At 43.0% G+C, this 21,530-nt stretch overlaps 1 protein-coding gene across 1 annotated transcript in view; it reads right to left on the reverse strand.

The window, feature by feature from the left end:
* The window catches only part of GLDN (gliomedin), a 57,001-nt gene extending 39,509 nt beyond the window's left edge, over positions 1–17,492 (reverse strand). Inside the window, exon 1 of the mRNA XM_063092265.1 lies at positions 17,130–17,492. Coding sequence (XP_062948335.1) covers positions 17,130–17,492 — 363 coding nt within the window. The remainder of the gene's footprint in view (positions 1–17,129) is intronic.
* Positions 17,493–21,530: the final 4,038 nt, after the last annotated feature.

The raw sequence follows: 21,530 nt of genomic DNA on the forward strand, positions 1-21,530 counted from the left end.
GCTTCTGCCAGTTTTCTGTGTGACACCCCAAATCACGGAATAGAGCCACCAACACGAACAAAGCCCTCGTCAGATGTGTTCTCTCGACTTTGGACTTCCAAGCCTCCAAAATGGTAAGCAATAAATATTATTTCTCTATAAATTACCCAGTTTTACGTATTCCTGTTATAAGCAATGGAAACAGACTAATACAATAATAATATATGAACCTTTCACACCATTAGGAATTCTGCACCTAGGACACGTGAGGGCCGGGTTGGCCAGGCAGAGCCTGGGGTGTTGATGTGTGGAGGAGGCTAAGACATCACTGGAAATGCAATGGCAAGGGGAAAACATGGGATTCACCAGATCTTTCTGTTTTGGTAAGTGGAGTGGGATGGGGGTGTAGGCTAGCCTGCCTTTCCCAAAGGGTAAGGCTTTTCTCCAAGGCATTTATTTTGCTGAGTCAAGTCCCTAGAGCTGGACTGAATTGCTAAGACTGAGTGCAGCCTTCAGAACTTCAGGGTGGAAAGGAACGGTCTCCTTCCCCCTCTGTCTCAGTAATTGCCTGGATTCTCTAGCAAAATGGTGAACAAGTAATTATCAAGCGTTGGTTTGAAAGTCCACCCACGAGCCTTAGCCAGCCTTCTCATATGCAAGGGCTGTGGAGTCACAGGAACTGGAGCAGCTCAGGCTCTGCTCAGGTCTTGTCAACAATCTCAGTTGAGAGGAGCAGTTTCAGCAAATGCCTGCATACCATTTTGTCTCTGGCAAAATTACTTTCAGCTGAGAGCAGGACCTTGGGAAAAATTGTGTGACATTGACTAACACTGGGAACATCTGAAAATGCATGGCTGAAGTCCTGGAAGTTGAAGTCCCTCTCCCTCCCCCACCTGGTCCTTCAAGGCCTTCTGCAGGGTGTGACCCCAGGCCAAAGGGGAGGTGGGTCAAGCTTGGCTGGGGAAGCAGATGGCCTGGTTATTTCTTTTTCTTTTTCTTTGGCAGCTGGCGAATGTGGGAATCTAAACCCTTGACTTTGGTGTTATAACATGGTGCTCTAGTCAACTGAGCTAACTCTCCAACCTGGTTGTTTTTTCTATTGACTGCAGTAGGACCCTGGACAGGTGCCCCAGCCTCTCTGACAAAATAGGTAACAGAACAGGAAAAATGACAATACTTACCCAGGGGGTGGTTGTGAGAATTAAATGAAGTCCTCATAAAAACAACCTTGCATGTTTGTACTGGTGTTATAGAAACCTATTTGGTCATGACTTGAATGTAAATTAGCTGATTGTGCTTTCTGAAAAATCATCAACTCATACTGTTTATTTAATAGAGACATTTCATTAAAGTCTAATTACTATCTCAGTTTATCAATTGAGTTCAAAATGTAAGACAGAGTAAAATTTATAGAAACAGCCAGGCACAAATGGGTAAGTGCCTTAACCCACTACATACGAGGCTGTCATTGGCCATTATAACCTCCTTCCTAAACCTTTCTCTTCTTCCACCTAGAGCCCCACAGGCTCGATCAAGTCCCAGGTTCTCAGCCTCATCTTGTCTTCAGTTCAAGCAACAGTAACAACAAGTCCTTTTGCTCTTCCCCTGTTGCCTGGTTAGTTGGCAGTTGTGGCAAGGACTCCTGCTTACACTAACTGGCTGACTCAGCTCCGGAACCAGAAATGCTGGGCCTCTTTCAAAGGAGGTCTCAGACCGTGTTTTCCCTGTATTCCTGTGCTTGGATCTTTCTTCCTCCAAATGGGATACAGACACAGAGAAAACTTGACTTTATTATCTGCTAAAATACCACATCTGACTCTGAGACAGCATCTCACAGTAATAAAAAAAAAAGCAGCAGCTATAAATCAAGTTACTAATCTCAAATCATTGCCCATACTTTATTTTTAAGAAGTTATTTTGCAGTGAACTGCCATTCATACGTTCTGTTCATACTGTTTCTTGTGCACCTACAACAGCAGCTGGGACAGTAGCTCAGTGATTACATATCAAATGAATGAATGAATCTCTGACAGGTAAGCAGGTCTCTAAGTCAGTCTTACCAGTAACTGATGTTATCCCCTATTTGGTGGGTAGCATAAATTTCTAGGAAGAAATTTTAAAATGCTCCAGGACCCATTTCTAAAACTCTTAGTATGGCAAGGAAGTAGGTTCAAAAACTGGCAAATACCTGAGTTTATTTTTGCATTCACTGAATTCTGGATCAATCTATCAGTCAAGAGGTATCCATCCAATACCCCACTAAAGGCATAATAAATAACTATGAAGTACATTTAAAGAGACAAGGTGACCAACAGCGACAAAGTAGAGACTGTACACAAAGTTTTAGTTGTATGATACAGACAAATAAGTGCAGAAGGAGTTAGGGTAGGAAGAGATGACTGTTTTGAAGTGAGCCAAGAATCACTTGTCTCCCCAAGGCCTCTAATGGAGTTTCTGAAACAGGAGCGCTGCTGGAAAAATCTTTCACTAACCACTAAAAACAATGTTTTGTGCTCACATTGTTCCCTTCAAGAAGCATCTTCAGATAATTTTTGATTTTTATCTAAGCATTCTTATACTCATAGTTAAGCAATTTGTTTGATGTTAGGGGGAATGGTCAAAGAATCGAACCATTATCCCCAAACTCTTCCCTGCGGCATTCTTCGTACATAGCAAAAACATTTGTGAAGATGTTTTGTTAACCTACTCCCTGCTCAGCCCCTCCTCCCCTGGCACAGGGAATACCTACAAGTGGATACTCCAGAAAACATTTGGATGAGATCCTTAGGGGTGTAGTGAGTTGCTCACCCACAAAACAATTGTTGATGCTGTTATCATTGCAACACTAGCTGGATGGGACTATTGGTCCAACGAGAATGCAGATTTTGTCAATGAAAGAATGAATGCATGAGTTCACATTGGCCCTAATGAATAAACATATCTGCAAATTATGCTTGGTATCATTAACCTCCCTAAATCCAATATTTAAAATACATCTTTTCTTTCCGAACCCATTTACCGTCAAAGCAGCTATCTGGGAAACAGCACTTTTTCTAGAGGTCTGTGTGTTGCCCCACTGCCCCAATTGCCTGAGATTCCAAACTTTAGAATCACTCTAGAATCTGACCTTTGTCTGGCAAGTTCTTTTTTTGGCAGCTGGCCGATAGGGGTCCAACCCTTGGCTGTGCTGTTATAACACCGCATTCTAACCAACTGATCTAACCAGCCAACCCTCTGGCAAGTTCTTTTGATTCTATCTCCAAATTCTTTTTATTACAAGGCTCTGAAGTTCCCTAAAGCACAGAAAGGGAGCATTTGAGAAATACTAAAATAACAGTAACAGTGAATAAACACATAACTGAGTTTACCATGCTAAGGTCTTTACACAGATTATTGAATTGAATTTTTATGGCAACACTTAGGTTAGACACTGCTATCGCCATCTTTTTAAGGATGAGGGGACTGGGATACAGAGAGGTTGAGTGACCTGTTGAAGGTCACACAGCTAACAGAGGAGCCAGGAGTAAACGCGCAGTCTGATTCCAGTGCTCATGCTCTTAACCATTATAAAGGCTTAGATCATTTTGGAGTCTGCCTTTTACTTTTTAGATTTTGTAAAGGCCTCTCACAGAGAAGACAGAGTTCTTGGAAATAGGATGTTCTCCTTTCCCTGAATACTGTTTCTTGTCTCAGTTTTCCTTTCCTCTTTTTTTTTTCATGTCCTATTCAGTCCCCTCACATCCTCACTTCTAAATGAACCTGCTTCTGTGTTTCCTCATTTCTGTCCATGATGCCACCATCGCTCTCAGTGTTGAATGGATCTGGACCAGGTGGCTCCTTTTCCTTATGTCCAGTTAGCTACTAAGTTCAATTCAGTCTTCTCTCTTGATATTTCTAGGATATATTCCTGATGCCAACCCCTTGGCCAGGCATGAGTCACTTCTCACCTGGATTAATGCAATGACTTCCTGTCTTCTTGCCTCTAGTCTCTCTCCTCTCCACCTTTCTCTGCACTGTACCTCCACGTCAGTCCTCCTGTATAACAGCTTTCTTTGTGACTACCCCTTGGTAATGGGTCTACAGTGGCTCCCACTTGCTCATTAGTTCATTCTCAACTTCTCCAAACTGGAAATTCAAGGCTCTCTCTAACCTAGCCAACCTTAGTTGCCCTCTCTCCACCTCAATTGCTCCAGTGTAGGAAGGCCGGCCTGGCTGCTTGCTCTTCCAGACTAACACTATTTCCACTCCAGTCCCTAGACCTTGGCTCAAGTGATTACCTGTGCTTGGAATGATTCACCCTTCTTGCCTGTCGAAAGCTCACCAACTCCACATTGCCTGTTGCCAGTTCAGTCCCCTCTTGAAGCCTTCCTCCATCACTTTAGTGAGGATTGATTTTCTCTCTTCTCCACTGCCCTATGCTCATCACACAACTTACTATAAAGGATTTTCCTCTAAGGTCCTCCTGTTCAGACGGATTGAGTCCAAGGTCCTCAAGTGTTGCCTATGGGGAGAGGGCAGTTTCCATCTTCTAGTGAAAAGGATTCCAGACTCCAACACTCACCTGCTGAGTTACTGAAAACCTGGGGAATTATTTTGTGGTCATCAGCTCAACATTTTAGCTTGGGTGCAGTTATTCACAACTCACTACGGAGTACTTGACAGTTTTTATATGGAGCCCAGGCAGGGCCTCCAAAGTCCCCAGTACTTTGATCAGCACAAGAAACTTAGTGGTAGATGAAGGGGTTACTCAATCTACTACATTCAGAACAAATTCCCCAAATTGCATTTTGAATGACCTTTAGTTGGTCTTGTTTTAACTCTACCTTTCAGTAGAAAGAAAATTGTCTTGATCTTTAGTTAAACTAGAGGTAAATTTGATCTATTTAAAATATAGAGCTGTTAGAATGCAAAAATCTACATAAAAGCAACTGATGGGTTGAAAAATGCTCCCTTGTAGCTGAATTTCAACTTGTTTCAGCTTGTTTCACACAACATGACCTTTAGTCTGTAGATAAAATGCATGTAAATTAAGCTTGAATGTCAACTAGATTTTGCTGAGAATTTTTTTTTTTTTTTTTTTTGGTGGTAGTGGGGTGTTTCAGGAATGCAGAGAAAAAATATCTTTTTTTTTTTAAATCATGTAAATGTGTTTTTATCTAATCCAAGGACTATTCTAATAGTTCCCACATAGGTAGCCATATCGTGGAGGACACAAGATCCTTGAGGAGTAAATTGTTATCCTTTCTTAGAAATTGTTTTTGCTCTACCTTCCAGTCACATTTTCTCAATTTTCCAAATAAATGCATGCAAAACTTTTTTCAGGAATTCCACCAACAGGAACCAACAGAAGTTAACAATAGCCAAGCCAGTCAGAAGGGGATGAAGATGGACTCCCTTTCAGTGGGTTCAAACCAGTGGCTCTACAGAGGGAGGGGAGCCAGAAAATCCTGAATGGCTAAAGAAGCCTGTTGTCACATCAAGGGTAACTCTGTTTTGCTGTAAATGACTAGATAATTTAGGTTGGTGTGATCCCAATCTAGGCTTAGAGGCTAAATGATGGGCTGGTCTGAGGTCTAGGCTTAGAGGCTAAATGATGGGCTGGTCTGAGGGATTCCCTCCCCACCCCTGACTGATACCTAAAGATGATTTCTGACATACAAACCAACCACTCAGTGTTAGGTGTGCTGAGTGCATGACCCTGACATCCCAAGTGCACGTGTGCACTTGCTGCTGTGAGGAAGGACCCAGAAACCCACCTCTCAGGCTCTGCATGTGTGTCTGTGACTTTGGCTACCCTGTTTTTTTTTTCCTCCTTTATTAGGCCTCTAATCTCTCATTAGGCCCTCTCCATACTGCAGGACCTAATGGGGTGTCTCTCCCCATCAATGGAAGAGAACAGAGTTTGAAACAAGGCCTAGAAGGTTAAAGAGTGATTAAAAGCTGCCCTAACACTGACTGCTCTTGATTTCGGAAGCCAGTAGCCTACAGCCTCCCTGTAGAGTGGAACTACATTCTCAGGGTATCTCTGGCCTACATTCAGTCTCCTTGAGGGAAGTCTTAGACCCAAGAGTTAACCAAGGCTGGAACAACCCTGATTTAGTAGCTTAGGCTCTCCAAAGGATCAACCATCGTGCTGCTCATGTGGAGGTGAGCCTGGGCCCACCATAGCAAGATCCAAGGACAAGGACACTGGGAAGCATGAACCAGCCCTTGGTAGGACCTTGGTGTTAGAGGATCAGAGTTGTGCTGGAACTCACCCAGAAAGGGCCCTTTGCCCAAAGATCTCTCAGCCTGTGGTCTAGCTCAGTGACGGGCTGGCTGGCTGGTCTGTGGAGTTCTGCTGTCTCCCCACAGTGGAGAGGCACTTAGATCCATGTAAATGTACTTTATAGCAGTTTTCATGAAAAGCTTTATGTTTGCTACAATAATGTGTTACCACTTAAACTAGCTGGAATCTCCTCCTTGAGAACTTCCCTCAGAACTGGGTGCACATTCTTTTGGAAAGCCACAGTGACAGGAAATCTCCATCCACTGAAGATGGAGTTTATTTTTAGAGATAACAAAAAAACAAAACAAAACAAAAGCCAAACCAAACCTAACGCAAAATGTCACTTCTACCTCAACCAGTAATAACAGTAACAGTGCCTAACTACTACTGTCCTTTCAGAATCAGGCTGGTGAATAAAGAGGTTATGGTCAAGCTAAATAAAGCTGTTTTTGTTAAAAACCACTCATGATTATGAGATGAGACTGCTACAAACATATGATTGGAAGTCCTAACATGGCACCTAACAATGTGAGCGTTGTATGGTTCACACACTGTCAGCTAATTTGAAAACTTTTTTTTGAATTGTTGCCAATATTTAAAAGCCCAGAGATTTCACATAAAAAGTCAGATTTTTTACTTCTCTTGAAAAAAAAATCAAAAGATCACACAAACTGGGCTCTGGTTCTTGTACAGTAACAACCAGCGAGAGCCTCCCCTTTAGACAGAAAAAAATGAACCTCGGGTTGGCACAATCCCTACCATGCCCTGTTGCTCCTCAGCCCAGCAGCAGCTGCCATGTAACCTGCGGCTTATGGGCCTTTTCACTCATATCAAGAAGTCTGTAACACAGTCACATGGTTTCAAAGTCAAAAACAATGCAAAAAGCTATACAGCAAGAGGCACATTCCCACCTTATCCCCGCCCTCCATAAGTAAGCGTTTTTGTTAGTTTCTTCATTTCTTTTCCCCTTCTGCTTGCACAAGGTCATACAACATACGCATTTCTCTGCCTTGCTTTTTCCACTTAGAATATATCCTGGGGATTATTCAAGTGGTAGATAGAGAATTTCCTCATTCTTGTTTCATAGCTACTTAGTATTTTGGGGATGGGGGCAGAGTATAGATTAGTTTATTTAACCAGTCCTGGACTCATCAACACAGGTTATTTGTAATCTTTTGCTTTTACAAATATTATGCAATGAATGACTATGTACAAGTGAGATTGCTGGGTCAAAGAGTAAATTTTTATTTTTTCTAGATTTTGCTAAATTGCCTTCCACATGGATTATACCATTCTGCACTACAAGCAGCAATGCAAGAGCATGTCTGGTTCTCTTCAGCTTCCCCAACAGAGTATGTCATCGAACTTTTGTAGTTTTCTCATTTTGACAAGTGAAAATTATAATTCAGGGTAGTCATAATGTATACTTTTAAATTGAAATCTTTTCCCATGTGTTTGAGGCATTTGTATTTCTTTTCCTGAGAACTTTGTTCCATTTTCCTGTATCGTTCTTATTTCTGTTGCTGATTTTCCTTGAATTTTTATTTTTTTCTGATCAACTTTTAGGAGGGCTACAAGGGCACTTCAAAAAGTTCATGGAGAGATTCATATTATCTTTTAATTCTATTTTTCCATGAACTTTTTGAAGTACCCTTATAAAATTATGTATCTATGAAATGTGTTGCAGATACTTTTTTTCCAGTTTGTCATTTATTTTTTGCCTTTGTTTATAGTGTTGATTGTTTTTGTTGTTGTTTGACATGTAGAAGTTTTGTTGTTTCATGTGCTTTTATTTTTTTATTCACTTTTTTCCCATTTTATTTACATTTATTTTCTGTGGGATACAGTGTGTTGTTTCAGTACATGAATACACCACACAATGATTCACTTAGGGTAGACAGCAGTTTTGTACCCATTAATCCACCATTTCTCCTCCCACCCACTCCTCTCCCCTCCTGGCCTCTCTACTTCTATGACAACCACTTTTTTTTTTAGATTCCACATATGGGTGAGATCTTGTGGTATTTGTCTTTCTCTGCCTGACTTATTTCACTTAACATGATGGTTTCCAGTTCCATCCATGTTGCTGTAAATGATAGGATATCATTTCTTTTTACAGCTGAATAGTATTCCATACACCACAGTTCATTTTTATCCATTTATCCATTGATGGACATTTAGATTGGTTCCATTTCTTAGCTATTGTGAATAGTGTTGCAATGAACATGGGAGCGCAGGTTTCTCTTCAATTTATTGATTTTATTTTCTTTGGGTATATAGTAGTGGGACAGCTGGGTTGTAAGATAGATCTATTTTTAGTTCTCTGAGGACTCTCCATACTGTTTTCCACAATGGCTGTACCAATTTCCATTCCCACCAACACTGTAGGAGGTTTCCCTTTCTCCATTTCCTCTCCAGCATTTGTTAATTCCTGTGTTGTTGATAATAGCCATTTTAACTGGAGTGAGATGTTATCTTATCATGGTTTTAATTTGCATTTCCCTGATGATTAGTGATTTTGAGTGTTTTTTCATGTGCTTGTTGGCCATTTGCATGTCTTCTTTTGAGAAGTATCTGTTCAGGTCCTTTGCCCATTTTTTAATTGGGTTATTTGTTTTTTTGCTGTTGAGCTGTTTGAGTTCCTTATATATTCTGGATATTAAGCCCATGTCTGATGTGTAGTTTGCAAACACTCTCTCCCATTCTGTAGGTTATCTCTTCACTTGCTGTGCAGAAGCTTTTTAGTTTGATGTAGTCTCATTTGTGTATTTTTACTTTAGTTGCCTGTGCCTTTTGTAGTCTCACTCAAAAAAGTGCTGCCCACTCCCATCTCTTATAGTATTTCCCTTATATTTTCTTCTTATTTTTTTAAAAGATGACCGGTAAGGGGATCTTAACTCTTGACTTGGTGTTGTCAGCACCACGCTCTCCCAAGTGAGCTAACCGGCCATCCTTATACAGGGATCTGAACCCATGGCCTTGGTGTTATCAGCACCACACTCTCCCAAGTGTGTCATGGGCCGGTCTCTCCCCTATGTTTTCTTCTAATAGTTTCATAGTTTCAGGTCTTAAATTTTCTTTAATTCATTTTGAGTTGATCTTTGTGTATGGTGAGAGATAGGGGTCTAATTTCAATCTTCTGCATGTAGAATACTGTTTTCCCAGCACCACTTATTAGAGACACTGTCCTATCCCCACTGTATATTCTTGGCACATTTGTCAAAAATCAGTTGGCTGTAAGTGCATGATTTATTTCTGGGCTCTCTATTCTGTTCCACTGGTCTATTTGTCTATTTTTATGCCAGTACCATGCTGTTTTGGTTATTATAGCTTTATAGTATATTTTGAGGTAAGGAATTGTGATAACTCAACTTTGATCTTTTTGTTTAAGATTGCTTTAGCTATAGAGGTCTTTTGTGGTTCCATACAAATTTTAAGATCATTTTTTCTATTTCTGTGAAGAATGTCATTGGTATTTTGATAGGGATTTTGATGAATATGTAGATTGCTTTGTATAACATGGACATTTTGATGATGTTAATTCTTCTGACCCATGAACATGGGCTATCTTTCAATTTATGTTTGTCCTCTTCAAATTTTTTCAGTAATGTATTATATTTTCATTGTAGAGGTCTTTCATCTCCTTCTTAAATTTACGCCTGGGTATTTTGTATTTTGGTAGCTATCATGAATGATATTTTCTTGATTTCTTCTTCAGCTATTTTGTTACTGGAGTATAGAAAGGCCACTGAATTTTTGTGTGTTAATTTTGTATCTTGCTACTGTACTGAATTCATTAGTATTAGTAGTTTTCTGGTGGAGTCTTCAGGATTTTCTACATATTTGATCATGTCATCTGCAAATATGGAAGTCTGACTTCCTCCTTTCTGATTTGGATGCCCTTTATTGCTTCCTCTTGCTTTATTGCACTGGCTAAAACTTCTAGTACTGTGTTAAATAAGCATGGGGAAAGTGGGAATCTTGTCTTTTTCCAGATCTTAGAGGAAAAGCCTCCAATTTTTGTCCATTCAATATGATATTAGCTGTGGGTTTGTCATATATGGCCTTTATTGTGTTGAGGTACATTCTTTCTATATCTAGTTTGTTGAGTGTTTTTAATCATGAAATGGTGTTGGATTTTACCAAATGCTTTTTCTGCATTTATTAAAATGATCATGTTGTTTTTCCTTCATTCTGTTGATGCAATGTATCATGTTTATTGATTTGTGCATTTTGAACCATCTTTGAATCCCTGAAATGAAACCCACTCAGTCATGGTGAATGATCTTTTAAAAGTGTTGTTAGTTTTGGTATAAGGCTGGCCTCATAGAATGAGTTTGGAAGTACTCCCTCCTCTTCAATTTTCTGAAAGAGCTTGAGAAGAACTGGTATTAATTCTTTAAATGTTTGGTAGAATTTGGCAGTAAAGCCATCTGGTCCTGGCGTTTTCATTGTTGGGAGATTACTTCTTCAATCTCATTACTCATTATTGCCGTTTAAGTTTTGTAGTTCTTCATGATTCGGCCTTGGTAAGTTGTATGCGTCCCGGAATTTATCCATTTCTTCTAGGTATAGTTGTTCATAGTACTCTCTTATGATCCTTTCTATTTCTATGGTATCAGTTGTAGTGTTTCCTTTTTCATTTCTGATTTTATGTTTTTGAGTCTTCTCTCTTTTTTCTTTGTTAGTCTAGCCAAAGGTTTATCAATTTTGTTTATCTTTTCCAAAAACCAACCCTTTTCCTCACAGATCTTTTGTATTGTTTTAAAATTTCTAATTCATTTATTTCTGCTCTGATCTTTGTTAGTTCTCTCCTTTTACTCATTTTGGGTTTGGTTTGTTCTTGTTTTTCTAGTTCCTTGAGGTGTAATGTTAGGTGGTTAATTTTTTGGCAGCTGGCTGGTACGGGGATCTGAACCCTTAACCTTAGTTTATAACATTGCATTCTAACCAACTGAGCTAACCAGCCAGCCCATTCTTCTTTCTTGATGTAAGCATTTATTGCTATAAACTTCCCTCCTAGAACCTGCTTTCATTGTGTTCCATAGGTTCTGGTATGTTCTGTTTACATTTTCATTTGTCTCCAGGAATTTTTTAATTTCCTTTTTGATTTCTTCTTTGACCCATTTGTTGGTTAGGAGCATATTGTTTAATATCTATGTATTTGTATGGTTTCTAGTGTCCCTTTTGTTGTTGATTTTTAGTTTTATTCCATTGTGGTCAGACAAGATAGTCAATATGATTTCAAGTTTTAAAAATTTGTTGAGACTGGTTCTGTGACCTAATGTAATGATCAATTCTAGAGAATGTTCCACGTGCTGCTGAGAAGAATGTGTATTTTGAAGCTGTTGGATGAAATGTTCTATAAACGTCTGTTAGGGCTAGACGGCCTATAGTAGAGATTAATTCTGATGTTTCCTGGTTAATTTTCTGTCTTGATGATGTGTCCTTTGATGAAAGTGGGGTATTAAAGTCCCCAACTATTACTGTGTTAGAGTCTATTTCTACCATTAAATCTAATAGTAAATGATTTATATAACTGGGTGCTCCAGAGTTGGGTGCATATATATTTAGGATTGTTGTATACTCTGGTTGAATTTGTTCCTTTATCATTATATAATGACCATCCTTATGTTTTTTTACTTTCCTTGGCTTGAAGTCTATTTCATATTTTATCTGATATAAGTATATCAGATATACTCATATAATTCTCTGGGGAAGGCTTTTTGTGCATATCAGTTTTAATTGTTGGCTTTTTAATCACTTCTTGGTCTTGTGAGGCCAGATACACCTGGGCTGTGTGGAAATTCTGGCCCAGGACTTAGTCTTACCAGCAAAATGTGCTCCCTGCAGTTCTATTGCCCTGACCAGTCTCCACTGAGTGGGCCTGTGCCATTGGAGGGCAGATCAGCTAGCTACACTGTGCCTCAATGTTCCCCCTGGGGGCCAACCTCCTCCTGCACTCTGAACACTTTCCGTGGGGTGGGCCATGGGCAGGTCCCTTGCGATGACTCGCTGGCCTCTGGGAGGCTCCTGTCTTCATTGGCTGGACCCTTTGCTCTTAAGTGGCTCCACGGGAACCCTGTGTCTTCTCTCACTGGCCTGGGAGCTGGTGTGGTGCTCTCCAAGGCCCTCTTCTCACCTGCAGACTCCAAGCAACTTCACACAAAGGACTCAGCTGTGGTGTTTGCCAGCTTCTGCTCTGGGTGCTCACTGGATGGGCCCTGAAGAGCCGCTCCTTCCTCTTCTTGCTGTAGCTTCTGTCTTCACAAACTCCGTGGGTCTCTCCTCGTCTTCTGCCAAGGTCCAGGGGTCCCAGGTTGGCAGTCTTTGCTTTTTTTTTTGTTGTCTGTTTCGTGACCGGTACTCAGCCAGTGAGTGCACTGGCCATTCCTATATAGGATCCGAACCCGCAGCGGGAGCGTCGCTGCGCTCCCAGCGCCGCACTCTCCCCAGTGTGCCCCGGGCTCGGCCCAGTCTTTGCTTTTTAATGGTTGTAAATTTGATTCATTTACAGCTCGTTAAGGTGCACATTGTGAGAATAACATTACCCTTTCTTAATCTTTACCTTTTTCCAGAGGGCTGGTCCATTGTCTCAACATCACTTATTAAATCCATTCTTTCCCATTGATGTGAGATGCTGTCTTTATCATGTACTAAATTGCAATGTGTTTGAGACTATTTCTGGACTTTCTATTCTGTCCTATTTGTCTGTCTATTCATATCCTACACTGTTTTAATTATTCAGGCTTTAATTATATTTTAATATCTGGTAGAACTAGTTCTTCTCTTTGCTCTTCTATTTCAGAAATTTCCTTGCCATGCATGCATGTTTATTTTTCCATGAATTTAGGATTGGTTTGTCTAGTCTCAGAAGAAAAACAAAACCTATGGATATTTTTGTGTTGGGGTGCCATTAGACTGATATATTAACTTAAGTAGAGTTAACTCATTATGATGCTAAGTTTCTATCCAAAACCATGTTATTTCTTTCCATTTGTTTGAATCTTTTTTGATCTTCGAGACTGTTCCCCAGCCCTTTCTTAACACAAAAGATAAAGATATAAACACGCACACAGGTTCCTTTATATCTTTCAACATATTGTTGTTTGGATATAAGAAGTCCATTGATTTCTTTGCAATATTTTTGTATCTTGTTCCCCACTACATTCTGTTTTTGTTTGCAGTAGGGTATCAACAGATTCTCTTGCATTTTTCAGGTATGTAATCATGTGATGTGCATATAATCAGACTTCCACTTCCTCTGACTAATTGCTCTGGCTAATCCTTCTCAGACAATCTAAGATACTAGCGGTAACAGCGGGCATCCCTGACTTAATATTGACTTTAGTAGGCCCATCTCCAGGGTTTCTCTGTTAAGTGGAAAGCTGGTTTATGGGAGTGAGAGACAAAAATTGTATTTTATCATGTTAAGGAAGAATCCACTGATTCCCATTTTACTGCATATTTTAAAAATCAAGCATAGGTGTTAAATTTGTTAAATGCCTTTTCAATATTGACAGTCACTGAATCATATTTGCCTTCCCTGAATAAATCATTTCAATTTGCGGACTTACTTTAAAATAGTGAGATTGATATTCTCATTAGAGAGGTACCCAGGACATTTTGAATAACGTCCTTGGAAAAGAAATGTGTATGGTCCCTTAAGGACAGCGATTACTGTGGATACATACATATTCACCAGTCTCAGTTCATTGTATCTTCCCTATGTTTGTTTAATGTGATATTTATGAAATTCCTTCTGGGTACTAGACTCTAGATTTTGGGCAAGTAAAGATAGGACTATAAAGCTACCAGAACATCAGTAAAGGTGAGATATGAAGAGTGGAATGAGAGAACAGTTGATGGAAAGAGAAGAAGAATACTAGGTCAGGAGAAAAAGAGTAAACAGAAGTACATCTCCTGCAGGAGTCAGTGGCAGATAGGTCAAATTTTCTCTCTTCCCCACCCTTCCCCAGGTCCTTGTTCCCATTATTGGCCTAGCTTAGTGGTCCCCAAGCCCCACCCAGGGCCCATTTTATTACTTTTCTCCCAAGCTACCCACTGCTTTTAAAGGTTTACCGTGCTTGGCTGTACCAAAGTAACCATACTTAAGTCATAATTAATTATCTTGTCTTTTTATCAAAGTCATTTACAGCTGCCAACCAGCTTCTGGTCAGAATGTACTAATCAGAGTTACCATGCTGAGTTGATGTACCGTCAGCCAAAAGCACAGAAACTTGAAGTGTCAGCTTGAAGAGGCTCATCTTGGATAGAGGAACCATTCTGGAAAGCATTTTGAAATCCTAACATATGTCGTATAGAGCTCATTTCCTTGTTCCTAGATCTCAAAGGACATAGGACCTCAGATCTCACTCTCACTCAAGATCTGGTGCGGTATAAAAAGGCTGGGGAAGATGTAGATTTCAGCCATAAGAAGTGTGCACACCTATCTCCACAATATATGGTAGATTGTTCTCTTAACCACTTCTGTACTAGAGGTGCCCAATGATGTGGTTTTTTAAATTGTTTTCTTATGTGACTAATTCTCTGAGAAAAGCAGATAGCAAAGATGAGAAAATTTTCAAAGATGAATGGTGAAAACATTGCTAGAATAAAATAAAAGGCTTTTCAGTAATAAAATTCACTCCTCTGCCTGAAGTAAAGGCCTTGATGGGGACACAGTGAGAGTGTGATGCTTAACACACCTGACTTTCATTAGGTCATGCCAAGGTTCTTTCAGCTGGTGAGTGAGCACCCCACCCCTAAGCCCCACCCCAAACCAATTAATTCAGGATCTCTGGGCGTGGGATTCAGGCATCAGCAATTTTCAAAGCTCCCCAGATGATTTCAGTGTGCAACCAGTGCTCTAGAACCTTGCTACTCAAAGTGTGGTATTCAGACCAGTAGCACTGGTATCAGTGGGAGCTTGTTGGAAATGCAGAATCTTAGGCTCCACCTTAGACCTCCTGAATCAGAATCTGCATTTTATCAAGATCCCCAAGATATTCATGTGCACAATAAAGTTAGAGACGCAGTGTTCTAGAGTAGTGTTTCTTAAAGTGTGGGTTTGGGATGGGAGGGTGGGAGAATGGGGGTCAGGGGACTTAAAGCAGATTCTGGAGATGATGATTCTGTAGGTCTGAGGCTGATGCTCTGGAATCTGGATTTTTAAATGTGCTTCCAGGTGATTCCTAAGCCTACTGTTTGAGAACTACTCCCAAGAGGAGCCAGTGGTATGATGGTTGCCTTCACCTGGCCTCATGGAAATTCCCTCAGTGACTCTAAAAGGTCAAAACATTCCCATTGCAGGTGGGGAATGAGTTGGTGACAATCTACAAATGCTTCCTGACAAACGTCATGTTTCTGCTCTCTGACCTGTAGCAGAGCTGGTGGTGGCACTACTAGGTCACCTAGAGTTAAATCTAGGTTTCAGACTGACACAGAAATGAGTCTCTGCATTCAACTTGTTAGTGACTGAACAGGCTGCAATTTGGATACTAAAAATTCAGCCTTAAAAGCAGGATTAAAAATATAAAATGCTGATGCTCAGATGCATCCCTCTTTGAGGTTTTTAAGAACCCCTTAAAATGCAGAGTAGAGAGCCAAGAAAGCAAGAGCAAATTCCCCTATGGAGATGTCTTCATTTCACAGAGGTTTTTCAGCCCAGACTTTTAAATAATAACAGTGGTCATTTAGGCCCAGATTTTTAAATACTAACATGGATAAAAAATGAACCCAGGAATGGAAAACTTGATCTCTCTCAAAAGATGTACTTTGAAGTGTGTAGTATTTCCATGTATCTTAAAAAGCATTTCAGCTCATGTAAGAGATTTAAAAGCTTCTGTGATAACAGAAGTTTTAGGTGTATTTATCTTCAAATACCTCAGCTTCCAAAGTATGGCTCACACTTGACCAGTGGTGACAGAACTGAAATCTTCCTAATTATAAAGTAAAATAAGCCCATAGCAATTGTAATGGATAATGGAATGCGGAACTGCAACGTGATCTAAATATATTTGTTAAATAACTATTGGGTTAAAATCAGCAAAAGCAAAGAAACTTAAGACTGGAAAAAAATACTTTTGAGGCTTTGCTTTAAAGACCTTCTTCAGAGCAGTGTTTCTTAAACCTCTTGGTCGGGGAGGAGGGGGGCGGGGGACATTGAAAATCTAGTGAAAAACTATGGACCCTCCGCCAGATGCGCGCGTGCACACACTGGCGATTTTCCAGGGAGTTTCACAGACTCCCCGGAGCCCACGTGGAGAGCAATTCGCTGGCCCCATATTAACAACTTCAGTCTCGACTTTGCATTTTAAGAAATATTGCTCTGTATTGATTTCTCCCATTTGGAACCGCTTGAGACCGAGGAGCAACTTTTCTCGGCATCTAGGTCCCAGGTGGGCGGTAAAATTAGAGCTGACTGTCTTGGCTTAAACGGAGACCAGCAATCTCGTGCGGACGAGCCGAGGCAGATGAAAAGCCAGACCACCAGATTCTGCCAGGGAAAGAATCTCTTTATTGTAGCAGACCGCGTTCTTTCGGAAAAGCCGCCGCCATCCTCTCAGAGGGCCGCCGCCACAGGCGAGTGGCACAGGCAGAGCCCCGAGGCCGCGGTGCCTCTGTTCGCACCAGGAGGCTAAAACTTGTGTCGAATGTTAGGAAGCAAAGCGGACTTTTAAAAATACGACCTATGCCCCTTATTTACGCTCCCCGTTAAATGAATGAGGGAACTGACTGCGAGGGTTAAGGTGCTTGGCGAGGCGACACCCTAGTCAGACTCATACCAACTCTAAACATTCCAGCGTTACAAGGGCCTCTCTCTCCGCAGCCCGGGCGCCCACCCCGCGGGGGCGCCACGGGAAGCCGAGCCCCCGCCTACCGGCACGAGGGAGTAGGTCATCATCATCAGCATGTCCTGGCTCTCGGCGCGGATGTGCGGCGCGGGCTCCCCGCCGTGGCTGCGCTTGTTGCGCGCGGCGCTCGCAGGGTCCGGGGGTGGCGCGGGCGGCCGGCGCGGCGCGCGGCTCAGCTCGGCCAGGAAGGCGCGCAGGGCGCTGTCCTCGCGCTGCTCCCGACCCCGCTGCGCCTCCAGCGCTCGCAGCGCCGCGCTCAGCCCGCGCCACTGGCACAGCGCGAACACCGTGCCCGCCGCGCTGAGCGCCGACAGCAGCGCCACGGCCGCCAGGGCGCCGCGCAGCCCCCAGCCCGCGTCCCCGCGGCCTCGCTCCGCGCCTCGGGCCATGCTGGCTGTGCGGTCTCGGGCAGGGCAGGGCTCGGCCGCCTCCCGCCTGGGCAGCCTTTATACGTCCCGGGCAAGCCGTGGGCTGGTGGCAGCGCCGTGAGTCACGTCACCATTTGGCCTGGCTGGCAGGGCGGGTTGGGGACAGCACTGGTGGCGCCCGGGTAGCCCAGAGGGACAGGCGGGCAGAGAGGGGGACAGGAGCCAGGGGAGACAGCCCTCCAAGGAGGGGCGGGCAGAGCTCAAGTCCCCAGAGCCCAGCCGGCCGAGCAAAGCCGCCTCTGCCCCCCTTTCCCGCTCTCTGCCGTGGGCCCAGACGGGCAGAGCGACGGTCAGATTGAGGGGGAGAAAGGAATTCCTTTGGCCTGAGCAGTCTCTGGATTCCAACCCCCCCCCCCCCACTACCCTCTTTGGAGAAAAGGATCAGCCTGCCCAGATGCCGAGGCACTGCCCACTGTCCCTGGAAGATCGGCTGCTGGACCCAGCTCCAGGCTGCCCATCACTCCGACCCATGGCCAAGGGTCCCCACGAGATCCCCACGAGATCTTTCCCAGGAAAGAGATGGTCACAGACAGGGAGACGGTTGGCATTAGAGAGTTAAAAAGGCCACTCATCAAAACCAGAAAAGCCCAGGCTTACCTGGGAAGCAGGAGTGACCCCTGAAGGGAGACTTCCAGTATTTGACAAGCCAAGAGTTCTCCCATGAGAGCCATACATGGGAGGTGGCAGGGTGATGAGAACGAAACTCAGGAATCAGGAGACCTGGTTCTAAAGCCACTCTCCAGTACCCAGCTGGGAGGCTTTGAGCATGTCCCAAGACCAAGAGCAATGCTTTTTGGACAAAGAGTTGGAGTGCCTGGCCAGGGCTGGGACCCTACTTAGCCTGCCTTGCAGTTGTCCCTTGCCTCTTATTTACCCCTTCATATCACCCTTGCTTTCCTGTCAACTCAGAAACCTGCTTTGCCTCAAGGGCCACTGTCCCTCAAATGCTGTCATTTCTGAGCCTCCTCGGTCGGAGGACCTCATGATCTTATCTTTTTCCAGTGGCTCTGCTTCCCTGATGGTATGGGAAGACCCAACCAGAAGCCAAGATTGCTGTTTTCACAGTCCAATAACTCAAGGAGGAGGTGGCTCCCTGCCACCAAGGCAGTAGTCAAGGAAAAATGACTTCCTCTAGGGCCACAACTGTTTAGCGCTGCGGGAGACCAGTAGGATGATGAGGGGAGCAAGCACCTTTTAACTTAATGATAGGAGCTCTGTAACCATCTGCTTCCCAAAGATCTGCATTCCAGTTCTGGCAGGTAGGTTTTTTGGCACAGGAGAGAAAGCCCGGGCGGTGTGAGACTTCTTGCCCCTACTCTCTGGGGTGAGCCAGAGTAGAGCCTCTGAGAAAGCACAAGAACATTGAAGTGACATCTCAGTCAGAAGTTCTGTCAAGGTCTGGATTCCTGAGTTTTAATAAAAACAGTGATCACCTTGAGTACTCTTAGAAGAGCATCCAGGATAAGGAGGAATTAGAAAAGAATGAAAGTACAAGTGATGTATGAAGGACCCCAACCATGGAGACACGGTGCTTGGGAGGGGATGGCAGTGAGGTAGACAACTGTGTCAGATTCCTCCCAACTCAAACATGCTGTGACCTGTTTGAATTGTCATGTATCCTTATCTCTTTTCATGTGGATTTCAGGTTTAGGGCCAGTGGGGAGAAGCCCCTGAGAGGCAGAGTTGAGCTCAGCACCAGTAAGATCTTCATTTAATTTAGTAAATACTGAACACTTACTGTGTGTCAGGTGCTGTGATGGGCATTGGAGATACAGGAATGAACAAGGAAAGTGGCTTACAGTGTGAGCAGTTGGAACTCCATGGAGCCTTCTGGGCTTCTCTTTAACCTAACAGTCATTACAGTTACTGTTGACTGACTATCTGTCACCAATATGCACCATTGACAGCAGAACATAAGGCTCCTGAAGTTGGGGACCACATCTTGTTTGACCCTGTCACCTTCATCACATAGCAGAGTTCCTGGCTCAAAATGGGCATTCAATTACTACTTGTTGAATGAGTGAGTGAATGAATGAAAGACTGTATAGTGAGGGCATTTTTTAAAAAATTTTATCTTTCATCAACAATTGGGTGTTGGATGTCTACCATATATAGGCCTTGGATATATAGAGATATATAATATATATGAGATCCTGACCTCAGGATCTAACAGCTTGGTCAGATTCATTGTTCTTATTAGTGAGGGCATTTCTATGTAGAATAATGTGTGTGTATGGTCGTGGTGGGGCTTAAGAACTAAACTATTCTTATGCCACAGAACTGCCCCTCCGCCCCTTGCAAGGCTGACTGTCCAATTGTTAGGAGAGTGGTAGCCTGGAACCCCCACCCCACCCCCCACCCAGAGTTCAGAGCCCAGAGGCAATAGACAGAGTGTAGATTTTACCTGGAGCCAGCCAGGCTCAATCAGACAACTTCAGGCCAAGAAGCTGTCCCTCTGTAGGTATTTTCACAGAAGGCTTGTGTCATGGCCACCCAGTTGACTGGGGGGTGGGGGTGGGGAGGGTGGAACACCTGGGATATTGCATTGGGGCCAAGAGAGGGACAGAAGGAAGGCAGAGGAAAGGCCAGACTCCTTTCCCACTTGATCCCTCTCTCAGAGCCCTCCCCAAGTCTCTGTGTAGGATTATGGCATTTTACAAGGAAAAAGAGTGGGACATGTTGGTTAGGCCTACAAGGTAGGTATTCTCACTCATCCCTCACCCCTCACCCCAGAGTGGCTGTATTCAAGCAGCTGCCTTGCTCATTTCTCCTTCCCCTTTCTTCTCTGTCTACAACCCTTTTTCCACCACATTGCCACACATTGACTCTTCTCTGGCCTGGCTCCGTGTCTCCTCTGTCTTCATCAAACTTTGCTTCCTATGCAAGCCCCAAGTGCTCCCTCTCCCTGGACTCTGCAAGTCCCAGGGACTGTGGTTATGAACACGGGTTTTGGAATCAGTTAGACCTGAGCTCGAAGCTGCTTTTTAACTGTGTGACTTTAGGTACATTATGCATCTTCTCTCAAGAGATTGTATCTATTTCATAGGGTTGTGAAGATTTATTGGGAAAATACATTTTAAGCACTTGGCATATAGGAAAGGTCCAGTGTAAGTTAGTATTGTTGGCTATGGGCTGTGTGAACTTGCTGACACTTAAACTGTGCCTTGTGCTGTTGACTAACACGTTAGTTCTTCCACATTGTAGTTCTTCAGTTGCGTTATGGTATGCTTAAGGCAGGGACCTATCTTCACTGTGTTCTTCACAGCAGTGATTTGTGCCAAGTAGGAACATTTGATTAACTGATCGATTAGCTAATCATACTTCGTTCACGCTTTTTGAATAACAGAACTTTTGAATGCATGGTAAACTTGGGTTCTTGTGGCTTTGTGGTTGGTTATGGGGGCCCTTCAGTCTGTGGATTCTTACGCCTCCTGAGACTTCTTGAAAGGCAGATATATCTACATAGTTTGCTCTGCCTGGTACTTCTCAGGATGGGCTGGTACTTTTTACTTATTATTATTTTTTTAAAGTTAGCTATCAATCTGGACTGTTTTGTTGACACAGGGGGCTCAAGATTCAGTGGAGACACAGGGAGATATCTGAAATCCCCTTTGTGGAGACCGCAGAAGCCAAGAACATTGTGTGCTATCTTTACAATGAGAAGAAGTTTTTCCATTAAAAGGTAGATGCTTCATTTCCAAAGGTTAAATAGAGAAGTCCTTAAAAAAAGATTCCGGCTGGTTAACTTTAGGGTTCTGGAGAACAAAATCCAATTCCAGAATATACTCCAGCTTTAATTCCACAGCATTTCCTCCTGATCGTGAAGTGAATAATTTTCGTTTACTCTGAGACTGGCACTGGGTACTGTGGTCTTCGGTGTCGTGGCTGGCAGCTCTGCTGTGACTTCTGAGGGTACTTTGCTATCTTCTCACCCCTGCCGTTCCTCCCTGCAGGTGATGAGGGAGAAAGTCTTCCTAAAAGTTGCCGCTGTGTACAGAT

Source organism: Cynocephalus volans, chromosome 3, assembly GCF_027409185.1.
Source record: "Cynocephalus volans isolate mCynVol1 chromosome 3, mCynVol1.pri, whole genome shotgun sequence".
Taxonomy (NCBI): domain Eukaryota; kingdom Metazoa; phylum Chordata; class Mammalia; order Dermoptera; family Cynocephalidae; genus Cynocephalus; species Cynocephalus volans.